At 40.6% G+C, this 21,251-nt stretch overlaps 1 protein-coding gene across 5 annotated transcripts in view; it reads left to right on the forward strand.

Moving 5' to 3' along the window:
* The window catches only part of PDE1C (phosphodiesterase 1C), a 496,227-nt gene that overhangs the window by 436,860 nt on the left and 38,116 nt on the right, over positions 1 to 21,251 (forward strand). For all 5 annotated transcript variants that reach the window (XM_047763086.1, XM_047763091.1, XM_047763087.1 and 2 more), the window contains one exon: positions 5,697 to 5,774. In XM_047763086.1, coding sequence (XP_047619042.1) covers positions 5,697 to 5,774 — 78 coding nt within the window. The remainder of the gene's footprint in view (positions 1 to 5,696; positions 5,775 to 21,251) is intronic.

Here is a 21,251-nt window from a genome sequence, read left to right on the forward strand (position 1 = left end):
AATACGTAGAAAGTGCTGAGCGCCACACTCTCTGATTATCATTTTTTTTTTTGCAATTAACATATAGCACATGTAGAATCAGAAAACAGTGTTTTAATACACGCAATAATGATAATAGCTCCTATCTTTTAGCTCGTATTTGTTCCAAGGTCTTTGCATGATTTCCTCTAGGTTAAGCCCCACGAGCACCCAAGAGGCAAGGAAAGCCATCATCCAATTTGTCCAGCCCCCCAATAGCCAGGTTCTGGAGCCAGCTCATAACTAGTTTGCTTTGGATTCAAGTGCATCATAGTCCAGAAAATATGTTCAATTTAATAAGAATTTATAAACACCTGTTGGAGTTTCAGAGGACAGTGCAAAACCCTCCTCTATGTTCTTCCCGAGGGGAGAACCAACTGAGAGAAAGATACCAAAAGCAGAAAGTGATCAAAATATTAGCGCCACCGCAACTGGGACTGAACTGGAAATCACAGACTAGGTCTGCTGAGCCCAGGGGCTTCTTCACACACCTGCCCTGCCCTGAGCTGAGCCAGCCACACACCAACAGAGCAGGCGGGTTCAGGCCTCGCCCCCTCCCAGGCTACCTCTGGAGTAGCAGAAAAGGTGTGTGTCTCCTAGAACATACACATCAAAGGGGGCTGGAGAAGTGGGTGCCGGCGCTAAGCTGTGGGTGGCGGGGCTAAGCTGTGCCTACTCACCTCTTCCTCTGGTGAGTCTCTCCTTCCCAGGGGAGGAATATGTCAAGGGTTGTGAAAACAGCAAGATGTGTCTCTTTCCTACTTTTTTTTATTTCTTTTAAGAAATGAGTTTAAAATATCTTTCCCTGAATAAAAAACAGTCATTATGATGTTTATTGAAGGCTGAATATGTGCCAGAGGTTGTATGTGGGATCTTACATACATCAAGTCATTTAAAAATCCAGAGTTCCCAGCATGGCTTGGTGGTTAATGAATCCGAATAGGTACCATGAGGTTGCAGGTTTGATCCCTGGCCTCGCTCGGTGGGTTAAGGATCTGGCATTGCCGTGAGCTGTGGTGTAGGTCACAGACACGCCTCGGATCCTGTGTTGCTGTGGCTCTGGGGTAGGCCAGAGGCTATAGCTCCAATAACACCCCTAAGCCTGGGAACCTCCATATGCTGCAGGTGTGGCTCTAGAAAGGACCAAAAAAAAAAAAAATCCTAACAACTGCATGAGGCAGGTATAGTCATTTCCATTTTGCAGATGAGGAAACTGAGGCTCAGAGATTACATACTTGCTTAAGCTCAAGCAACCATTAAGTAGAGATTTCAGGTCAAATTCAGGAATATGTAAGTCCGAATTCTGTGTTCCATAACCAGCCCATCCCTGTTTGCAAGGTTGGGTACCAAGGGGGAGAGGAGGAATCCAGAGGACTGTTGAGACTCAGCTACTGCCTGCAAGAAGCTTATAATCTGTCTATTCCAGTGGTTGGCACACTTTCTCTGTAAAGGACCAGATAGTAAATATTTTAGTCATTGTGGCCATATAGGTTTCTGTTGCAACTACTTAACACTCCTTTTTCAGGCAAGAGCAGCCACGGATAACATGTGAACAAACAAGCATGGCTGTGTGGCAATAAAACTTTATTTATGAAAATTCGAACTTCCTTGTCATTAAATATGCTTCTCTTTTTTCAACCACTTAATACTATAAAAACCATTCTCAGTTTGTGGACCAGGTTTGGTCCATGGGCCAGAGTTTGCTAACCCCTGATCCGGTCAAGGAGATAAACCAGTGAATAGAACATGCCATTTACAAAGGAGGTTATACATTCTACAAGAGGGGTATAAAAAAATACCCAGACAGGGCAAAGGTGGCAGTAATTTATTCTGAAGATGATTAGGGAGAGCCTGAAAGAAACAAACAGGAGCCTGAGTCTTCAGCTAGGCTAGGCTGATTCACAACTGTGTTTCTTTCCCAACATAAGCAGTAGCCCCCCCATCTCCCCTAAAAATGAGGTATTAAATAAGAGGTGGGAAAAGAAATCAATTTTGAGCAATAGTAAGAAAGGCTAATGGTTCAGGACCGTGCCACCGCAGCCTAATTAAAATGATTTATAACTGCAGAAAGGCTCCTTTGTTTCCCCATTTATTGAATAACAGCTCACATCGCCGTTAATCCATATTCAACCCATGGGAAATTACCTAATGGATTCTGTTCAAGGAACATCATCAAAGAAACATGTGTCACTTTCCCGGCACCCTTCATTGTGGCCACCCAAGATAATTCCAGGATGAAGCTAAAGGACAGTGGCTAAGTGGAGTTCTAGAAGTTTGGTTCCTTATCAGGAGTCATGGGAACCCCTAAGCTTTGGTGTCCATCAAGGCACCTTCCCTCTCAGCCTCCGCAACCCTGATCAAGGAGAAGGCAGGCTGCCACGGGCTGCTGGCTAGCATCCGGCACATCTGACCGCTCCTGCTGACTTCTGGAAGACATCCCAGGCTTGCTGCAGCTGTGGGTAAAGCTCCAGTTCAGGGCAACCCGGAAAGCTTAAAGTATTGTGCATTAGGGGTGTGAAGGCTCATTTAGGAAAGAAAGACCACTTTTCTGCAGGGAATTAGTTTGACTCTAAGGCTCAAGGTAATTTCTGGCATCCAGAAATTTTAAACAAGGAAAAGCAAGCGTTTGGACTGTTCTATGGGATCTCCAAGGAATCCATCTCTTTTGGCCATGGGTGGTAGTAAAGTGTGATGACTGTGTGCTTTGGAGAGTTTATTGACTCCTAACTTAGCTTAAATTTGTCCAATTCCACTTTAACTTCTGTAGAATATATTGCAAACCAGAATGGTCTTGAATTAGGTACTATTTTCTTTAGAAATCTGGAGGCCAAAGGCATTTAAAAATGGCAGCCATAGGGAGTTCCCGTCATGGCTCAGTGGAAACGAATCTGACTAGTATCCATGAGGACGCAGGTTCGATCCCTGGCCTCACACCACGGGCTAAGGATCCCGTGTGGCTGTGAGCTGTGGGTAGGTTGCAGACGTGGCTTGGATCTGGCGTTGCTGTGGCTGTGGTGTAGGCCAGTGGGCTACAACTCCGATTTGACCCTCTTAGCCTGGGAACCTCCATATGCTGTGGGTATGGCTCTAAAAAGACAAAAATAATTTAAAAAAAATTTTTTTTAAAAGGCAGCAATAACGGGAAGCCTGGAATCTAAAACTTAAGCTTCTTAGGGAAGTTGCAAAACATAGTCGTTGAGAGCTTAGGCTCCGAGTCAGACCACCTGTGCATAGTGTGAGGCATTGTCTGTGTTCTAGGTTCTGTAGCCATAAAATGGGGATGATGATAGGAGTTCACATCAGTTCCCTGTAAGTCTATTTACTATTTAAGCAAAATCACATTGTAGAAAGATCAGTCTGTCATTTGTTCAAAAACTGTCAAATTAGTGGCTCAAACCAGATCTAAAGTAGCCAACAGAAGCAGTTTTGCCGCCAGAGGGAGATACTTGCAAAGTGTGGGGCAGGGATGGGGCCTGGGAGTGTGTCAAACACAGACAGGCAGTCAGCCCCCTGCTCTCAACACAGCAGGGCTGACCAGGGTGTGACAGAGTGTCTGCAGGGAAGTCAAGGAAAAACTCAAACTTGGAAAACATCCTCAATCATATGGTGACTTTGTTATTCAGCATACTGATCACTTAGTGTATTAATCTTTGATGAATTTGTCTGCTTTCAAAATAAAGCCTTCAAAACGGGATTGCTGTAAGAATTTAATGAGGAGTTCCTGCTGTGGTGCAGTGGGTTAAGGATCCGGCATTGCCACAGTTGTAGCATAAGTCACACTCGTGGCTCAGATTCAGTCCCTGGCCTGGGAACTTCCATATGCTGCAGGTGCAGCCAAAAAAAAAAAAGAATAAAAGAATTTAATGATGTAATCAAAGCAGTTAGCACACTGCCTGGCACAAAGAAAGAAGAAAGGATAAATGTACAAACGTACCCCTTCCTCCTTGGGCTCTGCTCCCCTGTTCCCGGTTGCAATTATTGTTAGTGTCTTTTTGCTTTAATGATATCATAATTTAGTAGTAATCCGTTCTTGATTTTATGCACACTAAAAAGAAAGCTGTCATCAGTAAGATTTGTAAGAAAAATATCCAAACCTTGAGAATAAATCTGTGAGAAGTGATGCCATGTCCTTTCAGTGTCACACTGGCATACTGTCTAACAGACCTGCCTAAAGATTATTATTACTACTATTATTATCATTTGGTTTTTAGGGCCGCACTTGCGGCATATGGAAGTTCCCAGGCTAGGGGTCAAATCAGAGCTACCGCTGCCAGCTTACGTGACAGACACAGCAACGTGGGATCCAAGCCATGTTTGCGACCTACACCACAGCTCACGGTGACGCCGGATCACTGATGCACTGAGCGAGGCCAAGAATTGAACCCCCATCCTCATGGATACTAGCTGAATTCATTTCCACTGAGCCACGACGGGAACTCCCCTAAAGATCGTGTAATTATCTTAGGCGATACATAAATGAATGAGTGGCTATATTCCAAGAAAACATTATTTCCAAAAATAGGAACAGGTCAGATTGGCTCCAGGACCATAATCTGCTGACCCCCTGCTTTAGAAGAACATGACCGTGTTTAACTTTGTCATTTGCTATTTGACCCAAGCCTAAGTACTGGGACATTATGTGCTAACTTGTAGATTTTTGGAGGAGGTAACACCAGCAGTTAGGGTTTTATTGCCCCTTGGAACACAACCAGTTTTGTCTCTAACCTAGCAATCTTGTTTTAACATATTTCTAAAATACCTTGAAATACCCATTTCCTCAAATGCTCTTGGAACCATCCTTCCTGTCTTCCTGGTTCCCTCATAAATGAATTAAATAACTTTTTGATATGTGTTCATTCTACATTTGTGTGCTGAGTGTTTTTTAACTTTTACATATTATATTTTGAAGAATTGATATTAAAGTACCATTTACAGGGAGTTCCCGTCGTGGCTCAGTGGTTAACGAATCTGACTAGGAACCATGAGGTTGCGGGTTCGATCCCTGGCCTTGCTCAGTGGGTTAAGGATCTGGCATTGCCGTGAGCTGTGGTTTAAGTCACAGACGCGTCTTGGATCCCGTGTTGCTGTGGCTCCGGTGTAGGCCAGAGGCTATAGATCCAATTCGACCCCTAGCCTGGGAACCTCCATGTGCCGCAGGAGCAGCCCTAGAAAAGGCAAAAAGTCAAAAAATAAAATAAAATTAAAGTACCATTTACAGCTCTCTTTGAGAATAGCAGCTATCACTGAGTGATGTACCAGATATCACATTGAATACCTTAAATGCATTTTTCCTCTTATTATGCCTATGAAGAATGCTATTATCTCCATTTTGCAAATAAGGAAAAACACATAGAAGTTACGTAGTAGCTCTTAGTTGATAGAATTTATATTAACCTAGGTTTTCCCTCACTCCATAGCAGAGCAATAAAGCTGAACTGCCTTCCTTGGAAAATAAACACCATTGACTTAAGCACAGTCCTGTTTAACATGAACTTTCAGTCTTAATTTCCGCATCATAATCCAATTTCCAGGACCTAATCCAATTTCCCGATATTTACACTAAAATTATCCTGTACTTTTTTTTTCTTTTTCTTTTTTCACCTGGACAGGTTTAAAGATATTTATAACTTCCTTCTTAGCTTTATACATACACCGTTTGTCATGTTTATTACTTTCAGGTGACTTGAAAGAAGGTAAAAATAAGACAGACAAGAAGGATCAATCCAATGTCGGAAGTGACTCCAAGAAAGCAGATGGTAAGAGCATAACTCGCATTATATTTTTCCGTAAAGTGTGCAGTTTAATGCAAGCTTGTTAGAATTACACCTGAAATTGAAATTGTGGTTGTTAATATCGGCTTATATTAGACCCTGAGAAAACATTCATTTAAAGAGCATATTACCCCTTCCTCAATAATTTACAAATCATCGTCATATCTCTTCCCTTCCACCACACTTTCTCCATCACAAATGCATTCTATACGCTTTCTTTTCCCCCTTGCCATTATTCATTTTAAACTTTATGAAAAGTTGATTCTGGGCGTGCTGATTATGATGGAATGGAATATAAGTCTTTGTGAATTATGCAGCATACATGGGCAATGTTTCATGGTTTCAGTTTTCACTATTTTTTTTTAACCTTTAATGAGTTACTGCTGTCAGTAAAAACAAGAAGAGAAATCTGGCAAGTGCTGTCCCTGTGTTGGGAGGCCCACATACTGGAGAACGTACAGAGCTGTGGAATGTCGTTGGGTCAGCAAAAGCAGGTGTTAAAGGCAAGCTTTGGATGACAATCCCAGATCAGCTAGAATGAACCTGTATTGTCATGGGTTCAAGAGCACTGCTTTTACTTTTGATAAATGGCATTCCATTCTTTCTAAAATCTGAAAGTTCAAATTCCATTACCTTCCAAACTTTGGACCGTCAGATTGAGAAAACTCCTTTCACCTTTTATAGAATCCTCCTGTTTCGGTTAAATTGTGGGCTTATTCCTAGTTATTCCCCATACATATGATATTAATATTAAACTGAAAATGAAAGTTTCTAGGGAGTGGTTTTTGTCGTGGCCCCAGACTCTTTGAACCATACCTCCCTGGAGACATTTTATTGGATGCTTAGCTATTCTTTAAATAGTTTGGTTATAATGCCCTTGAAGAACAAATGCTGGATAATCAGGTTGAAGACTAAGAAGAAATTTGAGAATAACTCCTCATACATCTATTAAAAAGAAAGAATCTCCTTTAGCTCTCATCTCTAAGCCATTGTATATGCTCTTTACCCATATGTGTGGAATCACTTCTTTCCTTGAAAATTATTCAAATGATTAATTCCAGGTGTCTTATCACATAATATCTGGGGAACAGACATGTTCAATTTTTTACCAAATTGTTTATGCACATGGAAACCACTTGCTTAATATATACCCTCCTTGAATGGTTGTGACAAGATGTGAAGTACATGGAGATAAAATGGAATTGAGAATGATGGTCTCTTAGACAGACTATGTTATGGGCAAGGTTTGTTCAAGTACTCGACATTATTAGACCCATGTCAGTGTAGCACAAACCAGAATATGTACAGTAGAGGACAAGGATGTCAGTTATAAATCCAGCCTCTGGCCACCTGACCCATGCTCCATCCAGGGACTGGCCCATCTGAATTCCTACAGCATCAAAGCCCAGAATAAACCAATTCCCAAATCTTTAACCTGAGGTCTTGACTCTCACGGCATTTTCATTTTGTGCTACAAATATCAGTTATAAAGCATTCGTATGGGCATTATGGATTAAGTTGTGTTACTTTCATTAAGCCCTTTTGTTTTATCCGTGTCCTTTCTAGCTGAGTTATTAACAGTATTTTAAATAATTAAACTGTGTGGGGTTTGGCAGGGAGAAGTGATATTAGAGTACAAATAAGTGTAAAGCTTGATTCTTTAATGACCAGAATTCTTGATCCCATGGGGCAGTGAACAGGATGTAATAAATAAAGAAGGGACATTTTCTGCCTATCCCCTTTTCCTCCGTAACTCCAACCTTCCACTGTTTCAAATGGGGTCTGGTGTGTCCATATACTTGCAAGTTTGGGCATGGACAACTTCGTATTTTAATTTCATTGATGGGCTAACATGACATCAGTCATTGTCATTGCTTCAGGATCTTCAGACCTTTTAGATCATTGGGCTTTAGTACTTTGTTTTATCTGAGCCCCAACTCATATCAAGACTAGAGTTATTTTTTAGTCGTCTGGAGTAGAAAATAATTTGATCAGTCTCACACACCTCTTCTCCTTTGTTCATTAAAACTCCTTGGAAAATATTTTAAGTGATACATAGATCAGTAGACATACTGAATTTTAGAAACGAGGAACAGATACATTTTGAACATTTCTTTTTAATGGGTCTTATTACCTCTGATGACCAGGGGGAGTCAGTTTAACTATTTTTAATGCTCCTCGCCTTAATCCAACCCTGGGGAGCAGCTCTCGTTTTTGAGAGGGCGTATCCAAGCACACCCTCTCAGTGCCCGGTGTGATCAAACCCACTGTGTTTTGAAGTTTCAACATTGTGTGCATTCTGAAAAAACCCCAGTGGAAACAGGACCAGTTGGTTATTCCCAAACTCCAGTGAGCTCAGGTACACACAGAGGGAAGGAGCACGTGCTGAAAGGGTAAATTACATCCTGGCATAATGAGCACCTTGCAGTCATCCATTATCTCTGCCAGGCTACTGAAGTACTCTTTGGTACCCTGCAGCCCTCATTTTCTAACTGACTTCAAAGAATGAATGCTCTTTGAAAATACCTTGCTTACTCTTAGGGAGAAATGTACTAACATAAAAAGACCTAGGTTTCCGAGCCAAGATTCTCTCAGGGCCTAAACTTTTACACTGTCAGATTGGAAGACTTATGGGGTACTACATGAATGAATTATTTTCAGTGTGTTTTCAGTCCTGTTGGACACCGCATAGCTATACTTTTTATAGTTGCCCAGAAATAGGAAGTTTCCCTTAACTTTCATTGACTCCATTAAACAGAGACATAAGAGATATAGCCACTGTTTGTGTCTCTCAAATGATTGATTATAATTAGGCCCCATAGGGTCATTTTCTAAGTCCCAGGGAGGGAACTGAGCAGGAATTTTTCCTTTATTGAATGTTCTAGGAATTAGAATGTTTAAAGATATTGGTTCATGAAATTTAAGTCAGTTGTGAAGAGTGTAAAGAGCGGAAAAAAGACAATCCATGGACATCTGCTTCTTCAAAGAAGACTGCTAATAATTAGATTTATCAGAGTTCCCAGTGTGGCTCAGCAGGTTAATACCCCCGCATAGTGTCTGTGAGGATGCCCTGGCCTTGCTCAGTGGGTTAAGGATCCTGCATTGCCACAAGCTGCGGCATAGGTCGCAGATGCAGCTTGGATCTGGTATTGCTGTGGCTGTGGTGTAGGCCAGCATCTGCAGCTCCAATTTGACCCCTATCCTAGGAAGTTCCTATGCTGCAGATGTGGCCTTAAGAAGAAACAAGAAAAATAATTATATTTACCCTTCCACCTGAAATAATTAGGAAGAAAAGACAGTGTATGTGGAAGAATCATTTTAGAGAAATGAAGACATCAAGAGATATTGGACATCAAGAAGTGAAGTCAGTACTCTCTAAGAGATAAGGAACAAAGGAAGCGAGCCGTGCAGTTGCCTTAGCTCACTGCATTGAGAGGGTTTCCAGGCGGACCCAATGGACTCTTTGCATTGAGGAGTTGACTCAGGATCCAAGGAGACCATGGTGGCTATTAATAACGGGATAGAATATGAGAGGTTAGAGCTACAGAGAGAGAACTCTAGAAATCTGAAGAGTATTCATCAGAGTACTGATTGACCCACACAGTGAGGAAACTACCTGAGACCAAGAAAGAACCATTCATGAAGTTTTGAGGGAACATTTCACATTGAACAGTAAAAGTGCCTATTCCCACTAGCCAGACGTGAATACCTCACAAGTTAAAGGGAATTGGATAGAATACTCATAATTGTTTTGCCTTAGCAGAGGAGTAATTAGTTGTAGGCTAAGTATTGCTTTTGTCTCACCTAACAAACCTTAAAATCAAGATATGAGTATCAAAGTGTTTCCAAATAGCTTGCATCCCCAAATAAAGTTCATGTATACTACATGCAGAATTATATAGTACCCAACAAGCTAAAATTCACAGTATCTGAGGACAAGATGGCGGAGGAGTAGGGGGACACGCTCGCCCTCTCCCACAAACACAACAAAAAAAAGCACATCTACAGAGTAAATGACTCGCACAGAACAGCAACCAATCGCTGGCAGAAGAACCTAAACTCCAGTAACGGCAAGAAGTTCGTGACATTACGGGGCAGAACGGGAGAAAAGAGGAGAGTGAGAGAAGGTGAATCTGAGCGGGACGGGCGCTCCCAAAAGGGAACTGCGGAGGAGAAAGGGATCCCGCACCCTGGAAAGTCACCTACACGGGGGAAAGATCAAACGAACCGGAGGAATCTCCAGATGCAGAGAAGAGTGTAGCAGTAAGTTGGAGTACGGAAAAGCCGATCAAGAACCGAATGGACCATCTGAACTACGGGCACAGTCACCAAAAATTGAGACTCCTGGGTGGGGGCTGGGCACGGAGACCTCGCCTCCGAAGGTTAGTCCCTGGGCTGGGGGGGCGGGGCGGAGCAGAAACTGCGTGGGAGGTCTAGAAACCATTTGACGGGGCAGAGACTGCCTGGGAGACTAGAAAACAAAGCTGTCGCAGAGGAAGGGAGCAATACTCTAGGGGCAGGGAAGTGGAAAGCCGCATCAGAGGGAACCTGGGAGAAGAGCCTGGTCTGCGCCTGTGCTGGGGAGGGGAGAGAAGAAGGGGTGGGTCCCCATAGAATACCCCCCATGCCACAGCAAGCTTACAGGCCCGCTAGCTAGCTGAAAGCCGTGCTTCCCAGTGCATCCCCTCCCCCAACCCCCGCCACCCCCTACGCTCTCGCCGAACCTGGGGCTGCCTGCCATCCAGGAGGGCTGGCCTCAACAATTGCCTGAAGCCTACCACCGCAGGGGCTGTCCCTGCACAGGCCTGCTTGCCCTTTGGAGGGGCTACACTTCTGCAGAGCAGCACCAAACACCACCAGCCCCCGAGAAAAGGCCTGCAGCCCAGAAAAGCTAGAACAAGCCTAGCCAGGCAGTGAATAGATCTGCCTAATTCCCGGATGGTTTTTCTGAGTCGGGCTGCCCCGGGGAGGAGCCTCTTCGGTTTCCAACGGCCCTGCTACCCGCCCAAGCCTCCAGGGGGTGCCCTAGTGGATCAGCTGCATAGGACTGCCAGCTCCAGGCAGGACCCCCTACAGCCGAGAAAAGCTGCAACAAGCTCGGCCGAGCCGGGAAAAGGTCTTTCTGAGTTGGGCTGCCCTGGGGAGGAGCCTCTTGGGCTTCCAGTGGTCCTGCTACCCGCCCAAGCCCCTAGGGGGTGCCCCACTCCCACAGAATAGCTGCTCAGCACCACCAGCCCCCTAGAAGAGCCTCTGCAGCCCAGAAAAGCTGCAACAAGCTCGGCCCGACTGTGAAAAGATCTGCCTACATTCTCAGGCCATCCTTCTGAGTTGGGCTGCCCTAGGGAAGAGCCTCTTAGGTTCTCAGTGACCCAGATAGCTGCTCCCGCCCCCAGGGGGTGCTGCACTCCTGAGGAACAGCTGCCCAACACCGCCAACCCCCTGCAAGAACCCCACAGCCTAAAAACACCAGAGCAAACTCTGCATGACCAAGTGAAATCTGCTACCATCGTGGTGTGGACCTCCCAGTCCTGTCTGCCCTCAGGAAGTCCTCCTTTGCTTCAAAGAAACACTGTTAGCCCCATCAACACTCCAGAAAAGCCACACTGCCTCAAAAAAGATTGACCACCAACGCCAGCCCTCAGGAAATATTCCACGGCAGTGACAAGGCAAACACTGCCCGATAACGGAGAGTACAACTCCCTCAGGAGAAAGAAAACAACAAGCAAGATGAAGAAGCTGAGAAACCACCCCCAGTCAAACCAACAAGAGAACTCACCTAAAACAGTCAACAATGAAACAGATCTCTGCAGTCTGACAGACCTGGAGTTCAAAAGAGAAATAGTGAAAATACTGAAGGAATTAAGAGAAGATATGAACAGTAATGCAGATACCCTCAGAAAGGAACTAGAAAATATAAGGAGGAGCCAAGAAAAACTAGACCATTCATTTGCAGAGATGCAAACTGAACTAAGGGCAGTAAAAACCAGAATGAATAATGCAGAAGAACGAATCAGTGATATGGAAGATAGAATAATGGAAATCACTCAATCCCGTCAACAGACAGAAAACCGAATCAAAAAACTGGAAAGCAATATAAGAGACCTATGGGATAATATAAAGCGGGCCAATCTACGCATAATAGGAATTCCAGAAGGAGTAGAAAAAGATAAGGGGATGGAAAATATATTTGAAGGAATTATCGCTGGAAACTTCCCAAATCTAAAGGATACTGGGTTCAAGATACAAGAAGCACAGAGGGCCCCAAACAAACTGAACCCAAACAGACCCACAGCAAGACACATCATAATAAAAATGGCAAAAGTTAGTGATAAAGAGAGGATCCTAAAGGCAGCAAGAGAAAAACAGAATGTTACCTACAAGGGAACCCCCATAAGAATATCAGCTGACTTCTCTACAGAAACACTACAGGCCAGGAGGGAATGTCAAGAGATAAAGTGCTAAAAGGAAAAAATATGCAACCTAGAATACTCTATCCAGCAAGAATATCATTTAAAATAGAAGGGGAAATAAAAATTTTTTCCAACAAACAAAAACTTAAAGAATACTGCCACACAAAACCCAGGTTAAAGGAAATATTGAAAGGGCTTCTCTAAACCAAAAAGAAAGGAAGGAAAGGGAAGAAAAAGGAAAAAAAAAAAAGAAGAAGAGGAAGAACTAGGACTGAGGAAACCGCAATCAGAGAGCAGTCACTCAAATAAGCCAGCATACAGATTTAATCATGAACAGGCCTCAAACAAAATAAAATTAAAAAGAAAAAAATAAAAAAGAGTCATCAAAACCATAAAATGTGGGCAAGGGATGTTAGGAAGTAAATAACCCTTTTTGTCTGTTTGTATGTTTCTCTTCTTAATTTTATTATAGTAATGAAGTGTTTGAACTTACAGGACCATCAGGCTAAAACACACAATTATGGGAAGGGGTTAGCATACTTAAAAAACAGGGCAACCACAAGCCAAAACCAAATATTGCATTTGCAAAAAATGAAAAAAAAAAATACACTCGAGCAGATAGTAACAGGAGACCATCCAACCAAAAAAAAAAAAAAAAAAGGAAGAATGGAGAACCATAGAATCAACTGGAACACGAGGTTCAAATGGCAATAAATAATCATCTATCAATTATCACCTTAAATGTCAATGGACTGAACGCCCCAATCAAAAGACACAGAGTGGCTGAGTGGATAAAAAGGCAAAAACCTTCAATATGCTGCCTACAAGAAACTCACCTTAGGACAAAAGATACATATACATTGAAAGTGAAAGGGTGGGGAAAAATATTTCACGCCAATAGACATGACAGAAAAGCAGGAGTCGCAACGCTCATATCGGACAAAATAGACTTTAAAACAAAAGACATAAAGAAAGACAAAGAAGGACACTACTTAGGAAGGAAATTATAAAGATGAAAGAAGAAATCAATAAAATAGAGACTCAAAAAACAATAGAGAAAATTAATAAAACCAAGAGCTGGTTCTTTGAAAAGGTCAACAGAATTGACAACCCCCTGGCCAGACTCACTAAAAAGAGGAGAGAAAGAACCCAAATAACCAAAATTAGAAATGAAAAAGGAGAAATCACAACGGATACAGCAGAAATACAAAAAACCATAAGAGAATACTATGAACAACTATATGGCAACAAGTTTGACAATCTGGAAGAAATGGACAATTTTCTAGAATCTTACAGCCTGCCAAAACTGAATCAAGTAGAAACAGACCAACTGAACAGACCGATCACTAGAAATGAAATTGAAGAGGTCATAAAATCACTCCCTACAAATAAAAGTCCAGGACCAGATGGCTTCACAGGTGAATTTTATCAAACATATAAAGAGGAATTGGTGCCCATCCTCCTGAAACTCTTTCAAAAGGTGGAAGAAGAAGGAATACTCCCAAAGACATTCTATGATGCCACCATCACCCTCATTCCAAAACCAGAGATACCACCAAAAAAGAAAACTATCGCCCAATATCATTGATGAATATAGATGCAAAAATTCTCAACAAAATCTTAGCCAACCGAATCCAACAACATATCAAAAAAATTATACACCATGACCAGGTTGGGTTCATCCCAGGTTCACAAGGATGGTTCAACATACACAAATCAATCAGCATCATATACCACATTAACAAAAAAAAGTCAAAAATCATATGATCATCTCAATAGACGCAGAAAAAGCATTTAACAAAGTCCAACATCCATTCATGATCAAGACCCTCGCCAAAGTGGGTATAGAGGGAACATTCCTGAATATAATCAAAGCCATTTATGATAAACCCACAGCAAATATAATCCTCAATGGGGAAAAACGGAAAGCCTTCTCACTCAAATCTGGAACAAGACAGGGATGCCCACTCTCACCACTGCTCTTCAACATAGTTTTGGAAGTCCTAGCCACAGCAATTAGACAAACCAAAGAAATCAAAGGCATCCATATAGGAAGAGAAGAGATCAAACTGTCACTGTATGCAGATGACATGATACTAAACATAGAAAACCCTAAGGACTCAACCCCAAAACTACTTGAACTGATTCATAAATTCAGCAAAGTAGCAGGATATAAGATTAACATTCAGAAGTCAGTTGCATTTCTGTATACCAGCAATGAAATATTAGAAAAGGAATACAAAAATATAATACCTTTTAAAATTGCACCTCACAAAATCAAATACCTCGGAATACACCTGACCAAGGAGGTAAAGGACCTATATGCCGAGAACTATAAAACTTTAATCAAAGAAATCAAAGAAGATGGAAAGAAATGGAAAGATATTCCATGTTCCTAGATTGGGAAAATCAATATTGTAAAAATGGCCATACTACCCAAAGCAATCTACAGATTCAATGCTAGCCCTATCAAATTACCCATGACATTTTTCACAGAACTAGAACAAACAATCCAAACATTTATATGGAACCACGAAAGACCCAGAATCGCCAAAGCAATCCTGAGAAACAAAAACCAAGCAGGAGGCATAACTCTCCCAGACTTCAAGAAATATACAAAGCCACAGTCATCAAAACAGTGTGGTACTGGTATCAAAACAGACAGACAGACCAATGGAACAGAATAGAGAATCCAGAAATAAACCCTGACACCTATGGTCAATTCATCTTTGACAAGGGAGGCAAGAACATAAAATGGGAAAAAGAAAGTCTATTCAGCAAGCATTGCTGGGAAACCTGGACAGCTGCAGGCAAAGCAATGAAACTAGAACACACCCTCACACCATGCACAAAAATGAACTCAAAATGGCTGAAAGACTTAAATAGACGACAGGACACCATCAAACTCCTAGAAGAAAACATAGGCAAAACACTCTCTGACATCAACCTCATGAATATTTTCTCAGGTCAGTCTCCCAAAGCAATAGAAATTAGAGCAAAAATAAACCCATGGGACCTCATCAAACTGAAAAGCTTTTGCACAGCAAAGGAAACCCAAAAGAAAACAAAAGGACAACTTTCAGAATGGGAGAAAATAGTTTCAAATGATGCAACTGACAAGGGCTTAATCTCTAGAATATATAAACAACTTATACAACCCAACAACAAAAAAGCCAATCAATCAATGGAAAAATGGGCAAAAGACCTGAATAGACATTTCTCCAAAGAAGATATACAGATGGCCAACAAACACATGAAAAAATGCTCAACATCTCTGGTTATAAGAGAAATGCAAATCAAAACTACCATGAAATATCACCTCACACCAGTCAGAATGGCCATCATTAATAAGTCCACAAATAACAAGTGCTGGAGGGGGTGTGGAGAAAAGGGAACCCTCCTACACTGTTGGTGGGAATGTAAACTGGTACAGCCACTATGGAGAACAGTTTGGAGATACCTTAGAAATCTAAACATAGAACTTCCATATGACCCCGCCATCCCACTCTTGGGCATCTATCCGGACAAAACTCTACTTAAAAGAGACACGTGCACCCGCATGTTCATTGCAGCAGTATTCACAACAGCCAAGACATGGAAAAAACCCAAATGTCCATCGACAGAGGATTGGATTCGGAAGGTGTGGTATATATACACAGTGGAATACTACTCAGCCATGAAAAAGAATGACATAATGCCATTTGCAGCAACATGGATGGAGCTAGAGAATCTCCTACTGAGTGAAATGAGCCAGAAAGACAAAGACAAATACCATATGATATCACTTATAACTGGAATCTAATATCCAGCACAAATGAACATCTCCTTAGAAAAGAAAATCATGGACTTGGAGAAGAGACTTGTGGCTGCCTGATGGGAGGGGGAGGGAGTGGGAGGGATCGGGAGCTTGGGCTTATCAGACACAACTTAGAATAGATTTACAAGGAGATCCTGCTGAATAGCATTGAGAACTTTGTGTAGATACTCATGTTGCAACAGAAGAAAGGCTGGGGGAAAAATGTAATTGTAATGTATACATGTAAGGATAACCTGACCCCCTTGCTGTACAGTGGGAAAAAAAAATTCACAGTATCTAACATCCAATCAAAAATTACTGGACATGCAAAGAATCAAGGAAACTCTAACTGTAATAAGAGCATAAAAATGGAAACCAACCCACAACTGAAACAGATTCTGGAATTACCACACAAGAACATTAAAGTAGTTCTTATAACTGTAGCCCATATGTTTGAAAGCTGAGACATGAAAGACATAAAAAAGATAAAATCAAATGTCTGGAGATGAAAACTAGAGTGTCTTTTTGAAAAATACACTGGAAGGTGTTAACTAAATCACATTGGATGGTTTAATGATAAATACACTGCATGTGATTAGACATTATGGAAAAAAGAGTGGTGAGAATTAACAAAAGAAAATGCCTGAATGAATAGGAAAACAAGAATAGGAATTGTAAAGAGCATCAGTGATTTGCAAAACAACTTCAAGCAGTCTAGTGTGTGTATAATTGGAGTCTCTAAAGTAAAAAAGAGAGGAAGGAGGAAAAGATATTTGAAAAAGTAACGGCTAAAATTTTGCCAGATGATGAAAACTATAAATCCATAGGTTAAGAAGTTCGATAAAACACAAGCACAAGGAATACAAAGAAAATCACACCAAAGCATGTCGAAATCAAGTTACTCCAAACCAGTAATGAAGAGAAAATTTCAAAAACAACTAGAGAAAAGAGGATACATGTGTAGAGATGAACAAAGATAAGGATAACATTAGATATCTTATCAGAAACAGTGCAATAAGAAAAAAAAGAGTGGAACATCTTTAAAGTACTAAGGAAAAAAATTCAACCAGGAATTCTATACCAGCAAAAATATCTTTCAGATATTAAAAACTGAAAGAACTCATTACTGGTAAATCTACACTACAAGAAATGTTAAAGAAAGGCAGCAGGATAGCTATGCCAGATGGAAATATGGACCCACACAGAGAAATAGAATATGAAAAATGGTGTCTAGATGGATAAATATACAATATTTTTTTATTATTTAAATGACTATGTAAATAATTGACTACTTGCAATAATCCTGTACATTTTAGCACCAAAATGCATGAAATGAAATGTAAAAAATTTCAATCCACAATTTAATTTTTCTCACTTTCACCATTCTTTATTGCGTATACATTTTTATTGAAGTCTAGTTGATTTACAGTGTCGTGCTGATTTCTGCTGTATGGCAAAGTGACCCACTCATAAGTATATATACATTCTTTTCCTTGTATCATTCCCCATCCCTGTATCCCAAGAGATTGGACACAGTTCCCTGTGCTATACAGCAGGACCCATTGCCCATCTATTCTAAATGTAATAGTTTGCATCTACTATCCCCAAATTCCCAGTTCATCCCACTCCCTACCCTCTCCCCCTTGGCAACCACAAATCTGTTTGCCATGTCTGCAAGTCTGTTTCTGTTCTGTAGATAGGTTCATTAGTGACATGTTTTAGATTCCACTTACAAGTGATTTCATATGGTATTTGTCTTTCTATGATTTAATTCACTTAGTATGAGAATCTCTAGTTGCATCCATGTTTCTGCAAATGGCATTGTTTCATTCTTTTTATGGCTGAGTGGTATTCCAGTGTTTGTATGTTCTTGATCTGTTCATTTGTTGGTGGATGTTTAGGTTGTTTCCATGTCTTGGCTATTGTGAATAGTGCTGCTATGAACATCTGGGTGCGTGTATCTTTTTGAATTGTAGTTTTGTCCAGATGTATGTCCAGGAGTGGGATTGCTGGGATTATATGGTAGTTCTATATTCAATTTTCTGAGGAACCTCCATCCTGTTTTCCATAGTGGTTGTACCAATTTACATTCCCACCAGCAGTGCAGGAGGATTCCCTTTTCTCTACACCTGTTCCAGTATCTGCTATTTGTAGGCTTATTAGTGATAGCCATTCTGACCAGTGTGAGGTGGGTACCGTATTGTAGTTTTGATTTGCATTTCTCTAACAATTAGTGATATTGAGCATTTTTTTCATGTGTCTGCTGGCCATTCGTATGTCTTCTTTGGAAGAATATCTATTTAGGTCTTTTGCCCATTTTTCATTAACCCACAATTTTATTCATAAATATTAACATCCTTCTCTCAATCATTGACAGACTAGGTAGATGGAAAGTCAGTAAGGAAAAGAAAACTTGAATGACACTAGCTTGACCTAATTAGCCTTCCCAGAACACCCACAGTATGAGACTACACGTTCTTTTCGAGCGCACATAGGACATTTATAAATGGTCAGATTTGGGGACATAAAATAAATTCCAGTACATTTAAAATGACTCAAGTCATACACAAATTGTTCAGAGGTCACAATGGAACTAACTTGGCATAGGATGTTCATATTGTTCTATTTTCTTTTTAATAGCTATAGAATTTTTAGTGATGTTATCTTTATCATTTTTTATATTGGTAATTTGTGTATTCTCTTTTTTTTTCCTGGTCATCTGTCTAGAGGTTAAATTTTATTAATTAATCACTATCATTTATATTTTCCATCTGTTTTTCTATTTCATTAAGTCTGATCTGATCTTTATTATTTCCTTTATTCTGCTTGCTTTTGAGTTTGGTTTGCCTTTCTTTTTCTCTTTTCTTAAAGTAGAAGTTAATATCATTGATTTGAGATATTTTTCCTTTTCTAATACAGGCCTTTATTGCTGTATATTTCCCTCTAAGTACTGCTTTGGTAACGTGCAACAAACTTTGATATGTTATATTTTAATTCACACTCAGTTCAAAATATTTTCTAATTTTTATTTTTATTTCTACATAGATCTAAGGATTATTTAGAAGTATATCATTTAGTTTCCAAATATTTGGGGATTTTCTACAGATAGTTGAAATTTAAGTTCTTTCTAAATTGATCTGTAAATTCCATGTAATCCCAATTAAATTCCTCACAGGATTTTTGGGTAGAAATTGACAAGGTGATTTTAAAATTTGTATGGGAAGGCAAAGCACTCAGAATAGACAAAGCAACTTTGGAAAAGTAGGAGAAAGAGGACTAAACAATGAGGCCTGATTTCAAGACTTATAAAGCTATAAAAATCAAGTATAGCACTGGCATCAAGAGAGATAAATGGATCAATGGAATAGAATGGAAGATCCGGAAATAGATCCACATGTACACGGAATCTTATTTTTGACATTGTCCGACAAAGGAATTCCATACTGACAGTAAATGAAGGGGAGATTATGCTGTAGAAGACTTGTTGGCAGTAAAATGAATACTCGTGACCCGTGTGTGGTTTTGATGGCCAGTTTCCTGTGAATTATATCCTCCTTGTACACTGGAATGCTCACATCTACTGGCCAGTGAGTGGTTTCTTTCTCCCGAAGGAAAACCTACTTGGAAAGTCAAATCATATCAGAAAGTTGTTTGGTAAACTGAGACTGTAGGGGGAGTTAGGTGATAAATTGGGACTTCAAGGTATAACATCATTTGGGTGGATCTGCCAAAAAGAGTGAATAGGAACCATGTTGTGTATCCTAGATCCTGACAGGGCAAGAGGCAGTCCTGTCTGGCACCCTTTTTACTTCTAGTCTCCTTTTGGATCCTATGTTCAGTATCAGGATATGTGGCTATCTTGGCATAGAGTCTCATTCTCGTTCATTTTCAGTCATCCTTGATTGGATGGACCTTGGACTCGGATTGGTTTGGATTGGACTTGTCTGGACCTTGATCTTGATAACCTTGTTTTTAAGAGTGATGCCCTCAAATTTTTTTCTTTCTTGTTTTCTTTGCCTAACATATTAGCCTACTATAGTATCATAAGTTCTGCATACCCCTGAAAATATGCCCAGATCATGAACTGTGGTGGGTAGGATATGTCAGAGACAGTGAACAGTTTTGGGAACACGAGCTGGTACCCTGTCCTTTCTTCTCATACCCAAGACGGTGCTACTATAACAATAATCTTGAATTCCTTCTAATTCACTTTTAAAATGAACCCTGTAAAGCTGTGGTGCTTAACTGTTTTTAGCAATGAATGATTTGCAATAGACCTCACTGTGGATTATGCCACTGATGTCAACATTTCTGCCTTGTGGTAGTTTCTACGAATAGTTAATCCTATCCTTTCAGTTTTTTACTTATTTCCCTCTCAGAGGATAACATTATTTCTTAGTTCTGGGACAATATCTCACTGTAGCTCTATGTATCCACAGAAGTAGGTCAGTTTCTTTAATGAAGGAATTGCCTTCAACATGAGAATTTAGCATCCTTGTGGGATTCCATGAGTGTTCAGGGACCAAACATCTGGAGTGCCCTGGGTCCCAATTAAGATAAGTCATCATAGCAACACATGCTCTGATTAATATCCCATTTCCCTTAGCTGTTTATCCATGAAAACTCCTGTGACCCATTTACTTAACAAATTTATATAAGTCAACACACAGAGCATCAACAGTTAGAAAATGCTGTGGTTTAGCAAGAAAGAGCCCTGAAATATGTGTTTTTCAAAACATTTTATACTGCATTTCCTCACATAGAGTAACAACCCACGTGTCTAAACCCTCCCCTGCAATGTCCCTGTCAAAGGACAATAGCCGAAAGTTAACAAATGGATGAGAGCTTCGCAATATTATCTTTAAATGCCTGTTATTCTTATACATCTAGATAAGATCCCATAATTAAATTCTAAAAAGCTTTTGTTGCTTATAATTTTTGATGGATACACTTCAGTAGCATATGCGTTTAGAGTTATCATCAGAGTTCCCATGTGGCTCAGCAGGTTCAGGATCTGGCATTGTCATGGCAGTGGCTTTGGTTGCTGCTGTATTGCAGATTTGATCCCTGGCCCAGAAAGTTCCACATGCTGTGGACACTGTCCAAAAAAAAAAAAAAAAAGATATTGTCAGTGCAACAATGTTGAAACACAACATAATTTTTTTGGATGGATTTTGGGGAAAGTTATTAACCAATCCATGATATATGGGTTGGAGGTGGTCAAATAGGGGAAACTCAAAAAATCTCCTTGGCCCT

The sequence above is a fragment of the Phacochoerus africanus genome, chromosome 16, assembly GCF_016906955.1.
Source record: "Phacochoerus africanus isolate WHEZ1 chromosome 16, ROS_Pafr_v1, whole genome shotgun sequence".
NCBI lineage: Eukaryota > Metazoa > Chordata > Mammalia > Artiodactyla > Suidae > Phacochoerus > Phacochoerus africanus.